The 16,539-nt window shown below is 40.3% G+C and overlaps 1 protein-coding gene across 4 annotated transcripts in view; it reads left to right on the top strand.

The window, feature by feature from the left end:
- Positions 1 to 16,539, top strand: part of CEP89 (centrosomal protein 89) — a 107,217-nt gene that overhangs the window by 84,971 nt on the left and 5,707 nt on the right. For 2 of the 4 annotated variants that reach the window (XM_067540031.1, XM_067540029.1), the window contains one exon: positions 12,163 to 12,332. In XM_067540031.1, the coding sequence (XP_067396132.1) occupies positions 12,163 to 12,332 (170 nt within the window). Of the gene's footprint in view, positions 1 to 6,839; positions 8,296 to 12,162; positions 12,333 to 16,539 lie in introns of those variants that run through there. The other 2 variants (XM_067540030.1, XM_067540032.1) reach the window with 2 other exon arrangements.

Genomic DNA, 16,539 nt, shown 5'->3' with positions numbered 1-16,539 from the left:
GAGTGCTTTTACATTTTTGGTAATTCAAGGGTATGAGGAATATAGCCCAAAATGATTAGCATGGCACTTCCTACAATCTAACATTGACAAGTATTTAGAGTTTGCTTTGTCTTGGAGATGGATCTTAACACTCACAAATGCTCCTGTAACACTGTTGTATATGTCTGAAGTCAAAGGAGGCATCACAGTTGCCCATTTTAACTGTGCTAGATATTTAAAGTTACTGAAGAGAGAGAATTTTTTTACCTTTATAGTGGTTTCCTGTGATACATTTTTATTAGTCATGCTTTGGGATTATACCGATGTTTGTGAAGCTGTAGCAACTTCTGACCATTTAGTGTGACCCTACATATCTCAGCAATGTTTTTTTTTCCTCAGCTTTTTTCCAGAAAAGTGTGGTTTATTTCCACTCTGATTTGTTAGTAAGTAGAACTGGTCCTTTCAACATCAGGCTCAAATTACTACACAGCAGGTTCTGTGTTAATGGAAACAGGCAAATGATATTACATTGAAAGCTCTGCCATTAATTTAAATAGATGTATGATGGGACCCAATCTCAGCTTGCATTAAAGTTGCACATTCTTTTAAAATAGTAAAAATTAAGGTATTGATCCTGCCAACACTCACACATGATTAACTTTAATAAAGATAAGGGCCCTATTGAACTCATGTACTTGAAGGTACATGCCTGTATGTTTGCAGAATTGGGGCCTAAAATATTTGAATTCATGGATTGAGTCCATTTTACTTTTGGGACTGTCCTAATCTTAGTTCTCTTTACTCTCTGTTTATGTTTACCAATTTGTGTGTAATATCAGCCCCTTTAAAAGGTATTAATCACTGTGGCAAGTGAACTACCGTAATTGGTACCTAAGGTACCCATCACTTTCCTGTCTAATGACCTCTTTCATGTTGGCAACCAGCTGTAGGAGTCTTTGACCTATGAAGCATGGGCTGTATGACTACATATTTGGCAGGGATAAAAAAGTAGACAAGTGAAACATCTACCAAGATATAAACCTCAATAATTACAACTTGTTTACAGGGGAATGAGCTGAACCCTAAATTATTATGTTTCTTTCCTGTGTGTGATTTGAAATATATTTCAAAGATGCTTGCTGTTCAGTTTTTTTTTAATCTTCCTAATAAATTACATTTTAGACTCAATTTCCCATCCTCAGCATAGAAATTGGTATTCTCTCTGCAGAAATTGTCACTTTTTAGAAGAAGAAATGGTTTTATTGAATTTTTAGCTTTTTAAAAAAAGAAATCTCAATGCATTAGTTTCTCAGTTTTTCAATTTTAGAAAAATAAATTTATGGCTGAAGCATAATTCATTTGCTGTCTTCCCTTGACTCCAGCACAAAAAGTTTAATGTGTAATTTGTATGGCAGTTACCATTATTATTGCATTCAACCTTAAGAAGACAGGGTTATGGAAATCAGCTCTGTATGTGTTGTCTATTTCTTCATTATAGCATTTCCATCTAAATTAAGTATACTCTGTGGTTACAGACTGGGGACAATTAAAAGCTTCACAGGCATGAGCTTCCCAGAAAAGAACCCAGCCTCCTAAAATTCCTCAAGTAGCCATTTTGGCCTGAATGTTTTAATTTTTCTTTCCTCTGGAGTGAAATCTTGGCCCCCTTAAAGTCAATGGAGGCTTTGCTATTGACTTCAGTGGGACTAGGATTTCACTCCTTGTCTTCAATATGGGGTGTTTTGGGCTGCAGCATGAGAACTGATAGGAAGGAAAGCCCCAGTATGATAGAATGGCAGATAATCTTAAAATATTTAACCAGAAACTGAAGCTATGCAACTCTTATACAAAACTGTAATAATCAGGAGCTAGAAAAAGAATTTCCTAATCAGAATGTAAACGTTAGATTAGTTTTTTCTTTCATTCATCTCCCTACCAGCCTTTCAGACCAACGAACAATTTGGTGTCAGTACAGGGAAAACCCCCGTTTTAAACAGAACGTGACTGTGCTTTATCTATCTTAGATACTACTCTGGAAAATCTACACACTACACGAAGTTATTTAACTTAATTCCTCAATGCACAAACTATTATAACAAAGTAATTATGCATTCATCCTATTCATCCTATTGATCAAAATTGAATTTCGTTTATTAATAAAGACCAGAAGCTTTTTCCCATTTTGTTACAATTCAGATGTTATACATACATATTTAAAAAAATTCTAGTAATAGTATCACAAGTATCTATTCCTGTATTTATTCAGCCTTTTTCTCAGAATATGGATTGGGACGGAAAAGTCTCACTTTTCTTTTTCATTTAGTAGATATGGAAGTATTTAGTGTTTTGAAATTATATTAATTTAGATTATTTTTATGCTTTTTAAAATATGTATGTTGAGTACTCACTATAGTACAAATATATGCAAACATTAGAAAAAACATTTTGCTTTTCATTTAATGTTATAATTTACAATTATATGATAAACGTTAATGGCTACTTTTGACATTAATACATAGACCCTTAATTCATAATAAACCATAAACTCTAATCCAGAGCATGTTCCCTTATCCAGTGCTATGCACTCTTGTAATTACAGACCTCATTTGCTATCTAAGGGAATCTTTCAATTGACTTCAGTGGGATTTGGATCAGGCCCATAATGCATATGTGCCAGGTAGCAGTTCTAGGTGTTGCAGGAGCCCAAGCTCTGAATTTCCTGGTATGTAGCTCTAAATCACAGCCTCACATTCTGTTCATGTAGTTTTTACATTGATGGCACTAAGTTCTGTGGTGATAATATCCTGCTGATCTCTGCAATTTTAGATGTGGTTGACAGAAATTCCAGAGGCCTTCCATGTGTATACAATCCTTGTGGGTTTACACACAAAACACTAATAGGGGTCATCCCATATGCTTTCTGGATCCCTAAGTGTTTACTGCCAACAAGAGCCTTCAGTGATGGGGAGCATGCCTGAATAGTTTTGATAGCACAAAGCCTAAGGAAGGAGAATACCAACATGCTAGAGGCCACCACCACAACTATGGTTTGTCCAATCATGGTAGGACCAGAAGCCCAAACCGTCTCACAGAAATAATAAAGTACTGTCCATAGCAGAGGTCCAACTTCTTTCAGTCAGAGCCATTCCCATCAAATGAACCTTGAATCAAAAGACAGATTGGCTGAGCAGAGGCTTTATAGACAATGCAGGATGGTCTCTGTACCAGGACATCTTCAGTCTCAGAATAGAACAGCTCAAATGCTTCAGTTTCTGTTTTGCGAGCAGGAGGAATGCAAACACTACTTCACAAGGGAAGTCCCTGGGAACAGATGGTCTAAAACATACCTGGCCAGACTATCTATGTTCTAGGCCTTCCTCCTCCGTCACTCATAACAAAAATATTGGAAAAATTAGGAAACAAGTTATTGCCTGGTACCTCACTGGCAGAGACACCTTGGAAAAACTATGCCAATGGACTTCTCTACCAGAGTAAGAGAAACACTTCTCATTTTAAGATAGAAATCTACTATCAAAAGATTATTCAGCAACCTGTTCAAAGTTTTGCTTCTGGTGTGAAGAATGGCAGATAGAGCCAGGAGACTCAGGCATAACAGAGATTCTTGATTTCTTACAAGATGGAATGGCTTGGGTCTCAAACAACCCAATATAACCAGGGAGATGACAGTCATCACCAGCCTATTTAATCTTGAGCAAGTTTTCCAGGTTCACTGCAGATCATTGCCAGGTATCTCAGATAGCAAGACTGGCAAAAATAGTGAAACCCATCTTCAAATAATGGATTTTGCCTTTGTCTTGACAACCCAGCCATTTAATTTATGATGTTCAGCCTCTCTCTCTTTTAATAAAGATGTGTTTCCTGTTAGCCATGGGCTTCTTAAGTGTCTGGTCTTAGGGAGATACCATCTACTGCCTTAAAGTTCAGGCTTAGGTTGAATGAAGTCTTGGTGTGAGAATCAAACCCTATTATATTTAACATACAGAACAGTATTGACAATTTCTGTGTGATGGGAGAATACTCCTTCTCACCCATTTGAACCTCATATGTAAACCTAAAAACAGTCACAAAATTGTAGCCACCGTTTTGGATTAATTTCTTCTGGGAGTTTTCACCAGCTAGCATACTATATAGCTGTGGTTTATGATGTTTATTTTAGTTACACAGTGATGTTGGATAATATTCTTTACAATTAATATAATTATTTTATAGTAAGGATGCTTAATATGATCACTTCATTTGAATCAGGCAGTCTTTAAACATCTAAGTTATTCTAGGTTAAAGGTTGTCACTGATATTGTAGATATATATTTATTCTTGACATATATTAAAGTGAAGACCTTCCTATAACAATTTCAAGCTTTATCATGACCAATACTCTGAGGAAAAAATGTTTCCTTGTCAGCAGATTTATGCAAAATACACCACTGTCACAGGAAGAGGCTTATGGGTCAGTGAAAGTGTGCAGCAGCTGAAAGAAGTCTGTGGCTGACCTCAACTGACCCTGTACAGAGTTGAGTCATTCTAGCCTAAGTGTGGATTCAAAAGGAAGTGAAGAGGAATGAAAATTTAGTTTGTCTCCTTCTCAACCCCTCGCTCACCATAACTGGAGTGAACCGAGAGTCTTTCAGGAATTTGGGAGTGGTTTTGGCCCACAGTTTAATTAAGTAGTCATATACTACCTCTCAGTATAATATATTTACCAATAAACTGCATTATTAACCTGAATGTCTCAGGCTTTTAAAAACTTTACTTAGTAAATCAAACCCAAATCAAGCAAAGAAACCAGTCCTCAAGGATTATAAGTTACAGGTTTTGCTGTAGGCAATTCTCAATGAGTTTTGTTTTTAAAAATACAGTTTGTTTTTTAAAATATATATATGTTGCTCAGACTGTCAAAAATATTCACCTTCCACTAGAAATCAAGGAGGAAAAATTTCAGCACAGAAGGCAACTTGCAGAAAGCAAAGAGCTCTTGAAAAGAGTGTACTAACAGATGTCTTCTAGAATATTTGTCTATTGGTTCTGCCAGAAAGTGCAATAGACTAAGCACATGTCAGGGTCAAATGCAATGTTCAGGTTGACAAGTTCGTCCAAATGAGTAATTGCAGAAAACCAAACACATGACAGCAGAAGACATTTCTAAAACATATCAGTTTACAGATACAATAGCAGGAGAAATTGGATACGTTTTCAGCTTCATTTACAGAAAGTCAAGAATTGGTCCCTCGAGACCATGGTGATGTGTGTCTTAGACCAAATCTTGATATTAATCTCAACAGAAATCAATATTTTATTCTATTTTAGTACTCCAAGGCCAGATTTTCAAAAGTCGAATTTGTTATCTGTGCAAGTCCCAATGGACATGCACAAGTCGGGTCTTTTGCACAGAAACACTGACCTATGCACATTCAGCAATAGCGAAGATCATAAACTGTATGCATAGTTGCATCTGATCCACAATATAAGGTAGTCCTATTGGCTACAATGAAACTGTTCACATAAGCAATGTTAAGCACATGCATAAATGTTTTGTGTTTAATATTAGCAAAGCCTTACTATTGGTTAGCAGATCAAAAGCTAGTTAGCACAACAACATTTTATTCTTTTGTCATCTGAACTTGATAACATGAAAGGTTAGAAAATTTCTGACAGGATTGAAGCCTGGGGATGAAGTGTAATGGATCCCTAGAAAAAATTAATAGAGATGTTTACCTTTAACTTTTAAGTAGCTTTTGAACTCTGGTCTTAGCATGAAGCTGTAAGATGACAAGGGCAAAAAGTGTCCCCACAGTGACTTCCTATTAAAACTTTTTTAGGTACGTGTCCTGCTGTCGTGGTGGTGCTCAGCTAGATCAGTTTCTATGAAATGGAAATCAGTGGCTAACCTTTGTGCAGATCTTCTCCTCCTCGTTGCTGAGAAAAGCTTTACAACATGACTTGAGTGCAACCTAAAGACTCAAAATTAGAAGGCAAATGAATACCATATTAGTGGCTTAAAATTTTCATGAGCTGTAAGCCGGTCATTAATTTTGAGGGCCAGACATGATATTTGAAAGGTTGGCAATACTACAAATTTGAACAGAAATTCTTTCATCTTTACTCATCTGATTATTAAGACAAGACCAGAAGTACTTTTTCAAGAGCCTGTTTTGCTTCTTATTTACATGCAACTCCCATTGTAATCAGTGGGCCTGTATTAGAACTACAGTAGTGGGAGTTTAATGGTCTGATTTGTCAGAGATATTGAGCAAAGGGATGCTGACTTCCATTGAAAAAAAATAAGCACAGCACTTCTGAAAATCATTTTACACAGCTGATTATAGCATAGCACATCTCATGTGATGTTACAAGGCACAAGGGTGAAGGTCAAGTGATTACTGTAGAAATACATAATACCTCTAGAAATCCCTACGGCTGGGGTGGGGGTTGTGTTACCACTAAAGGGACTCAGACTATACATTTTCCAGAAAGTGTCAAGAGGCCAGTGTTTCTGAAAGCTTGTGAAAAGGATAACTGTATCCAGAGTTTGAATGCCATTTCATAATACTGAATCAGTTTGCAAAGTATTTTTCTCTACAATGTTCATGAATTTAGTAAGTCTGAAGTAACTGATGAAATGTTGAATTTTCATTTATCATAACAAGCCTCTTCAGTCCCATGCCTCTAAAATGCACAATGACAATTATTTTTGCTTACTGTCAAACTTAGTCAAAACAGATTTGAAGTGTGGGTGGACAGATGTGTTTACTCACAAATGCATGGCTTTAACCTCAGTGCATGACTGTAATGATCATGCACACTATTTTAAAGCCACCTCAACATAATGTCTCTCATCCCAGGTTTTGTCTCAACCAACTACTCCTCATCCATGTGCTGATACTAACCAGGCTCTAAGATAGCTGAATGATTGAGGTCCTTGCATATAATGTGACTAATAGAGCCAGATGTCATCTGCATATTTCTGGTATTTGAACCTGTGATGAAGTCTCACCTTTTCTCCCAGTGGCTGTATGTAGATGCTGAGTAGGACAGAAGAGAGACTTAAAACTTGAGTATTCTGCTGGTGAGAAGCCTAGTGGTAAAGGACTATTTGCCCATCACTATACTGTGTACAGCCTTTGAGGAAGGATTCAAACCATTTTAGAACATTTCCATTGACACCTGCCATATCTCTTAGGTAGAAGAGCAGCAGTGTATGATCAACCATAGGCAATGGTACCAAGAAGTCCAAGGGAGATTTGACACCTGGCAGCAAATGGCAAATTCCATTGCACCTAGGGAAGATTTCTTCAGAATTCATAGGATTATGGCGTACTTTAAGGAGATGGACAGAGTTAATTTTTCAAACGATGCATTGACTATATCTGTTTTGGAGGGCATCATATTTATCCTTGACTCCTTCACCAACCAGGAAGAGCAAGTGTTGGACCCATAGCAGGTGGTTTTACGTTTCTTCAATGTGTCCAGGACTTACTGTTGCACGAATGAACAGAACTCTGAGTAGGAAGGTGTCAAGATATTCTGCTTGTGTGGTTTCTGGTTACGAGTATCCTGAAAAACCTTGGATATGGTGATTGCCTTTGTGAAAAGAGAATAGCTCCTCCCACAAATGATACAGGGTTCAGGTGTGGATTCCAGACTGGGTTGATCTCAATGTGTAGTTCTCAATATGAATTGTTCTTTTAGTGTGTTTAGGAAGCCAGTATGGAGGAGGAGAGAAAGGATGTCAACCTGTAGCCTGTCATCAGGATAGACTTGTAGAAAGTCTTTGTTCCAATCTGTCTGCCTCTGCCAGAACTTTCCAGTTACTGTCCCATACTCTGTCTAAGCAGAGAGCAGGTCTTGTAGAAAGTGGTTGGTTCTCTTCCAAGGCCTAAGAGCTACCAATCTAGCTCTAAGAAAGGAGGTGAAACTGTAGGGGTTAAGAACCAAAGAAATGTCAGAACATGAGGGGCAAAATAATTTATATGAATCTATCACCCACATTTTTTTATCCCTCCCCAAGTGCAAGAGCCCTGAAATGCAGAATATTGTTTAACTACATTCATGTCAATCAGGATTAAAAACTGGAATGACTATTACCATATTTGTCCCATTTTTTATCATTTTTATGGCTTTTAAAGCCACAGCTCTGTTAGAGAATGTGGATGTATACCACACCAGCAGTTGCTGCTCTCTGGGTATGCAGGTTAGGGCTATGCAGGGTGCTCTCTGGGTATGCAGGGTGCACTCTCTGGGTATGTCTACACAGATTGTGGAAGCAAGCCTCTGAGCCTTGGGCTAGTGGGGCTCACACTAGCACTCTAAAAATAACTGTGTAGACAGTGCTTTGGTGTTTTGGCCCAGGCTGGAGCTTGGGATCTGAAAGCTTGGGAGGCGGTGTGCTTCAGACCACAAGCTCTTTGTTGGATTGGTGCTTGGGTAATAAGCACCTTTTAGGATCAAGTTCTAAGTCAGCAAACTCATTTGCCATGGCGGGCCAGATTTGAATTAAATGTACTTCAGGTGGGCCATCAAACCATAAATCGAAATACTAGACACAGCCATTTGTATGTAGTATTATGTTTTATTTGCTAGATATCAGCGGTATAAAAACTGCAGTAAATTCACTTCTACAACTACTACGATTAAAAGACTCAATCAATGATTAAGAATTATAGTACTGCGCGATGCCCCAAGACCACACTGTCCCTCTCCCGCCTTTTGGAGTGATGCGTCTCATGCACACAGTGCTCCACGCGCTGCCGCCAGAGTACACAGATCTCGTGGCAGCGCGTGACATACTCTCTGGCGCTAGCGCAGGATGCCACGAGATCTCACGGCAGCACATGACGCTGCCAGAGAGTACAACGCCTTGAGATGTCGCGGCAGCGTGCACTGCTGCCAGGGACCGGACCAAAAAGGTTGGTGGCCCATATCTGACACCCCTGTTCTAAGTCCTTTGCTGAATACAGATGAACTTAAGCACTTGCTTAAATGCTTTGCTGAAAACTTAGCTGCTCCCTCTGCTGATGTAAAGGGGAATGGGGAGCTCTCGACAGCATCCCTCCCCACGAGGGCATCTTTGTACAAGGAAGCAGAATCTGTCTTTTTAAGATGACAGCCAAGATGGGCATATTTGAATTTGCAAGAGTTGAAGATCAATATTTTCAAAACTTTAATTCAGAGAATTTCCATGTAGGCTGGTGGCATGGTCCAGCCGGGGTGTCACGACCCTTCCCTGGGCCCAGGCTCCGAGGAAGGCCACAGCGCCTTAGTCTAGGGGAATAAGTGGTGCCGATTACAAGTTTTTAGCCCCGGCCCCGGCGGGGTGGGCTTCCTCCAGTCTGTAGCCCTCACGGAGGGCAGGGCTGATAAGGATTCTTAACAGACTGGGCTGTTAAGTAGTCTATTGCCCCCAGCCCCCAGGCAGGGCGGGGCAGGCAAAGCGGTCTATAGCCCCCGGCCTTTCAACAGGCGGGGCAGGCAAGCAGTCTGGTGCCCTTAGGCAGGGCAGGACCAGCAAAGCAGTCAAGAGCCCCCAGCCTTCGAACCAGTGGGGCAAGCAAAGCAGTTTACAGCCCCCAGCTTGCAAACTGGGCAGGGCTGATGAGGCAGTCAATAGCCCCCAGTCCCCCCAGCAAGCGGGGCAGGTGAAATAATCTGGAGCCCCCGGCCTTGCAGGCAGGCGGGGCTAATAAAGCTCAGTATCCCCGTATACGCAAACTTAGAGGAAGCCAAGCACTCATGGGGTGGTTAGGCAAGGGGAGAGGGGGACGCAGGCCCACCTGACTCCACTGCGTCCCAGTCCAGGACCCTATCAGTGACAAAGCAAGTTGCCACTGAGTCAGTGGGGATCCAGCTGCAACACGCTGACAGGTTGAACCCCTGACTCAGCCACTCTCTAGTCGCCTGTCTCTGGGCTACTTCTTCCCACCCAGTTCCCGGGTACCTTCATTCATTCATCTCCCTCCGAGTCGCTGGGGTAGACAGCGAGCGGAAGTCCTACGAGTCCCTCACCATCGACTGGCGGCAGGTCCAGAAACTCCTCAGGGTTGTCAGCGGACGGCAGCTCCTCCAGGTCCCCAGGGGTCCTCTGGTATCTCAGGCTTAGTCCACTCTTGGGGGTCCCCAATGTCGGGCAGCTCTTCAAGCTCAGGGCTGGCCTCAAGGGGTTTCTCCCACCCAGCGGTCTCAGGTAGCTGCTCCCAGTCACTCGGGCCTGGCGGCCCTCTCCAGTCGCTAGGGCCCAGCAATCTAGGCAGGCTTTGGAAGCTCCAGTCAGTGGGGCAGTTACTCAAAACCATTGCAGGGCCTGGGTCAGGCCTAGATCGCAGCTTCTGGGAAGACACGTCTGCCTCCAGCAGCAGCTTCCCCCTGACTGAGCTGCTGGGCCAGCCTTTTATACTTCCCTGCCCTGGCTCCGCCCCTCTGCTTCTGGGTTGTTTGGCCTGCAGGGCCTGGTTCTGTCCAGTAGGGGCGTCGCGACTCTTCCCTCGGGCCCAGGCTCTGAGGAAGGCCACAGTGTCTTGCTCCTTCATTGAGCCATGAACACGGACATATACTTGGCGTGGTTCACCCGTCACCCTGACACCTGCTCCTACTATGGCGTGAGGGAGACCGTGGCGCACAATTATCTCGAGGGTGCCAGGTTACAGCCCGTCTTCTGGCTCCTCCAGAACCTCCTGCTGAAGTTCTGGCTGCACTTCTCACCACACCTGTTCATCTACGCACACCCCATCTGTGGCCCCACAAAGTCGTGGGACCTCCTCATCAACCTCCTCCTAGCCCTAGCCAAAATGACCATCTACAAAACTGGGGAGAGGAGGTTGGCGGGGTGCTCTGTGACTGTGGGGCCTACTTCTATTCCCTTGTGAACTCATGCATCCAGGCAGAGTTCCTCTGGGCAACGTCCGCTGGCTCCCTTGACACCTTCCGGGGCAATGGGTGCTGTCCGGTGTTCTCTGCTCAGTGTCCCTTTCTGGCTCCCTTCGTTTAGACCTGTGACCCCCCACACACCTCCTGGTTTTTTTCATCAGTTGTATCCCGGGCTCAGTGACTCCTCCCCTTAGGCTGGGGGAGGGGCCTTTAGCAGTAATCCTAACCACTTCCCAGGTTACAAATAGTACATTCCAGTTTTACCATATGAATTGCTTCCAGCACAAGATTCTACTGTATTTACAGATCATGTGGATGGAGTGAGAAGAGTGTCAAAATTACAGCCTATAATGAGTTAGTGTGTTCCATTTGGAATCATTAGCAGAAAAAAACTTTTTTCAGATGTATAGTTTTGTCAGTGGAAGTGCATGGGGTATTATGATGCTAAACTGACTTAAACCAAATACTCCCATGAATTCCACATGGTTACATGCAGTGTAACAGAGAAGCTGACTCAAAGCTGAAAGGATTCATTTTATACAAAAGAAGTATTTTAAAAATTTTTCTAGGGTTCAGACCTGTATATTTTGTTATTTTATTAAAAGGAAAGAAAAAACTCACTAAGGCATTCATTTAAAAAAAAACAAACTACTAGCTGAAGTGGCATAATATTTTAACACGACAAAGGTATCGAGCATATTTTCTGGCAATGCGTTACCGTGTGCATTGTTTTAGAACAGTACCCTTCTCAGAAGGAAGTGCTCATGTACAGTAATTCCAATAAAATATATTTGTTAATATTATGAAAACATAACTCTGATTATACATGTAATGTAATAAGGAAATCAGACTAATTTTTAATTCTTGTAGTAAGATTAATAACATGTCATCTAGTAGTATTTACTCCCATTTATTTTTGTTGTAGATAGATAATTAGACTTGACTGTTGAACTAGTGGGTAAGCAACAAGTGCTGTGAAGTGCAGCTTTACACCCAGAAAAGTAAAACTCATTTTGTTTTGCTATCATTTTCATTCAAAAGAAAAACATAGGCATAATATGTAGTATTCCGACTGTTATACATCTCTCAAATATGAAGTGGAAAGTACATGCATAATACCAATCAATTAATAAATATTCTTAAAAAGATCATATCAGTGTAACTTACCTGATTTATTTAAGCAAGGCATCAGTGATTTAAGGATCAAACCACAGTAAGAAAGGAATATATTGGTTATTTTGTTGGTAGTAATTATCCTCGAGACTGCCATAACCACTTTTTCCCCACAATCTTCAACTCTCACAGGTATACAAAAAGAGAGCTGCTGGGAAGCTTGGAGACATTAATCTCAAAATGACTGAGCAAGAGAAGGAATTTACTGGGAAGGCTGTTCAGTACCAGCGTGAAATGAAGCACCTCCAGCGGCTGCTGCAAGACAAGCAAGAAACCCTTGATGAAGTGCTGCAGCAGAAAAGGTAAGTCAGCCACAGTCAAAAACAAGCCAATTGGATTGAGTGGTACAAAGGGGCAGGCACTTGCTTTTAATCACAGCTCCATCTAGTATGCTCTGGGAGCCTTCTCTCACTCATCTCTTAGCTATATTGAAAATACTGAAATGCTTCTCCTAATAGTCTCCTTCCACCTCCAAAAAATAATCTTAAAAGGAAGAAGGTTTTCATGGAAGGCTGCAGCTGTTCTTAAGACTATAATTAAAAATATTCCTAATGACTCATTGCATCTCAACAAAAAGAAATATGTAGAAAATATCAACTTGAACCCAGCCTTTAACTTGTGTCTATAAATCACTAGGACTTATGATAATTTATTTAATAGCATCTTGCAGTGAAGACTGAAGCACTGTTTTCTACTGGCAGTTTCCTGACAAACCGATTTTGACAAGATTATGACTGTCAGTGTTGAAATATCCTATTAATATAATTAGTTCCTTAAGGCAATTTCCCCCCTTGGCGATGGAAGATTTATAGCACATTCCCATTATCAGAATAAAAGAATCAGTTGGTGAGAGCTAATTAAGCAGTTATATTGCAAGTCATCTCAGCCATTGTGAAATAATGGATTTAAAAATTATGAAAACCAGAGTTCAAGCAGAGTACCATCCGTGTCTACAAGATCAGCACAGTTTTGTTTCTAGTTACTGCATACAATGCCATTAGATGGCATTATCGGTTGGTGCAAAATAAACATAATTTTGCTACATCTCTGGAAAATGGCAGAAAACAAAATATTGTGATAATTCTTGATTTCTCTGGGAAATGGTCATTTAGGATTTTTAACTATTTAAGTGCCTCTTCTGCATGCATGTTTGGGTCAACTCTGTTTAAAAGAATGACTAGTTAAATTAGGAGAACTATGTGACGTACCTGTACTTTAGGGCAAAAAGCCAAAGTACCCTCATATGAGCCTCTCAGATATGTCCCCCAGAAAAGGAAGTAAAGTTAGTCAGTCTAAATTCCACAACTGAATAACATTAGTATTTGGATCAAACATTATCTTCCACTGATACACTGACTATACTTAAACACTTTCTATAGCCTTAATTGACTATTTCTCCTTGATAAAACACTGTATCGGTAACTTCAATTTCACACTTTTTAGAAACATCTGCGCCTAGCACTGTAACATAGTTAATATTATTGTTTGTTCTTTGATTTACCAATACAACAGGAGGAGAAAGTGTGGTTTGTGCAAACAATCATAATACTAAGATCACAAAGAACTATGTTTACATCCCCTTCATAACAGGGTCATCATTCACTGCATTTGCTAATGTTTACTGGAGCATAAAATGATGCAGACAGCTGATAGAAAGTAAAGCATTTATTTTAGGTCCGGATAGCTGTTTAGATATTCATTTCCTAATTCTCCTTTTCAGTTTTCATCTTTTGTATTTTGCTGTGACAGTTATATTAAAAAAGCTAAACTGAAATAGATAAAGATCTATAGCTGAAAAGCCAGATTAATCCTATTAATATAAAGCTAGGAGTATCCTTTTTTAAACTGTAAAGATTTTTAAATTTAACATGGTAAGTATAATTAATTATGCTAAATACCTCACTTACGCTGTTTCATTCACCTCTTAAACACTGTATTGTCAATAAATCCAGATTCCTTTAGCTCTGATTGTCTCCTGGTGTATTTACCAGTCATCCCAGGCCAAGCATATTAAAGGAATACTACTACAATTACAGTATGTCTCGCTGCCATATACATTTAAAATGAATCACTCATCATCTGTTAATTCAATGTATTTCTGGCTTTGTAAGGTTTATCTTTTTTACTCTCCCCTCAGTGACAGAGGAATAAAGGGGAAAGAGGAATTATTTGTAGGTTAGATGTCACTAATAAACTGTACCTTGGCAACCAGCATCACTAGTGCTGGGATGGTAATGGACTGTTACAGATTTATTTCCACCAGCACTGTTCAAGAAGCAAATTTGCAAAACAGAAAATTGTTTCCAGCAGATAGTAATTTCAATTATGAACTTAAAATAATTGGTGATAAAGATAAAAGTATTCTAAATACTATTTAAGATGTGTGTAAAATATCTTACCACATGCAGACTTCATGTATTAGATTGTACATCTGGAATATCCATTTAATTAAAATCATATTACGTCCAAGAATTTTGAATCAGGAAAACAGATGAGATAAAATATTTACCTGAAGGTATGCTGACTATTTGGCTAGGAGAATGTTTTTGTTTTAATGTTATAACAATTATTCTTGAGACAGACAAAGTAAAACAGTAATTTTATGACAGTGACATTGAATTCTAACCAAAAGCAATACAGTTAAGTAAATTGAAGAATCTGCGATGATACAATGTCCTTTCCTCACACTATTGAGTTTCTTAAATTTTATGTTATAACAGAATTATGGTCAGGATATTAGCTATAACTTTTAGTCATACCTTGAAATTCTTTGCTTTCATAAAGGGGCTGGATATACTATAATTATTTATGGGTGCCTTTTTAAAAAAAACCCAGCACAACAGCTATTTCTTATTCCTAAACTTGCTTATGATTGTACACATTGTTCTAGTTGCTAACAAATGTGGAGGATCTGCCATGAACTCACCTGGCTTTGAGGAGCTGATTGCTAGAAGATGAGCTTTGAATGCTAATTTCTTAAAAACAGATATCCCTGTTAGGCTGAATGCACAGCTCACAGACTCCTGCAGGGGACCATATTCAGCCTGCGTTTACAACAGTGTGAGAAGCAACAGGGCCTTTTAAAAAACGAGTTTCTAAATGGCCAGCCTTCCAATTCAAGACGTGATATTAAAAGGGTCAAGGAGAGCATATTTGAACAGTTGTTCTTTAACCTGTGCAAAAATATACTTTTGTTCCGTACACACACCTTTCTAACACCTCGATCAATGTAATTAAAGGAACCAAGATAATTCAAAATGACCACATAGCATAGATAGTCAAGTGTTATGCATCTTGCATGACATTCACACATTTGGCAGTCTTACAGGAGAGAGCTCAGAAAATTCCTTCTAGCCTTGAGGAAGGTGCACTGGATTGGGAGGAGCTATGAGTACTATGCTCACCTCTTCCGAAGACCAATATTAATATTTCTGCCATTCATAAATCTCTGTAACTTAGTAACACCTTAAACCCCTATCTGGGAATAGAACCCATGTCTCTAATATAACAGACTCAGATCTTCTTCCCTTAACCACAGTCTTTAAGAATAAATGTGCCAAATCTAACTGCTTAATTCCTGCATCCTGCATTCCCTGCTCTTACCATTAAACCAGATCCAGTAAAGGAACTCAGGTATCCAGATACCCGATATTCCACTGCTGTCTCACCAGTAGCTATGTAAGACAATAACAAAGAGTCTATCACATCCTCTAGGGTCTGGTCCACATAGACAATAGTCTGTTTCTGCCACCAGTTACTCCTTTAGATCAAGTAATAGAAGTTTGTGCAGTGGATCTGATCTCGCAGGACCATGGATGGCTGCTGCATGGCTAAACCTTGAGGGGCAGGCCTGCTCCAGACAGGTCCAAGTTCTACGAGGAAGCAGAAAACCCTCCACCAGAGCCAACTACTTGGCTAAGTGGAAGTGATTCACCTACTGGGCGTCTGAACGGAACATTTCTCCAGCTCTGTCATCTTTGCAATCCATCTTAGAATATCTGCTCCACCTAAAGCACCAAGGTCTGGCGTAAGTATACCTGGCAGCCATCTTGGCCTGCCACCCTCCTATCCAAGATAGATCAGTCTTCTCACATGAGATGACAGATTCCTTAAGGGCTTAAAAAGACTCTTCCCACAGGTCTGTGATTCGATCCCCCCATGGGATCTCAAGCTGGTCCTATCAAGGCTATTGGGCCCCCTTTGAGTCCCTGGTGTCCTGCTCTCTACTACATCTGTAATGGAAAGTCACCTTCCTTGTGGCAATTACTTTGGCAAGGCAAGTATCTGAAATCAAGGCTCTAACCTCAGTATCCTCTTATATGGTGTTCTATAAGGATAAGGTCCAGCTGCATCCTCACCTGGCCTTCCTGCCAAAGGTGGTATCACAGTTTCATGTCAATCAGGATATCTTCCTGCCAGTCTTTTTCCCAAAATCTCACAACTCCAATGAGGAGAGGTGTTTGCATACTCTAGATGTCTAGAGCCATGGCTTTCTACATTGAAAGGACT

This window comes from Emydura macquarii, unplaced genomic scaffold (assembly GCF_026122565.2).
Source record: "Emydura macquarii macquarii isolate MOO-44397 ecotype Brisbane River unplaced genomic scaffold, CSIRO-AGI_Emac_v2 contig_561, whole genome shotgun sequence".
NCBI lineage: Eukaryota > Metazoa > Chordata > Testudines > Chelidae > Emydura > Emydura macquarii.
The sequence above is the reverse complement of the archived record's forward strand: the minus strand, read 5'-3'. Positions and strand labels throughout refer to the sequence as shown.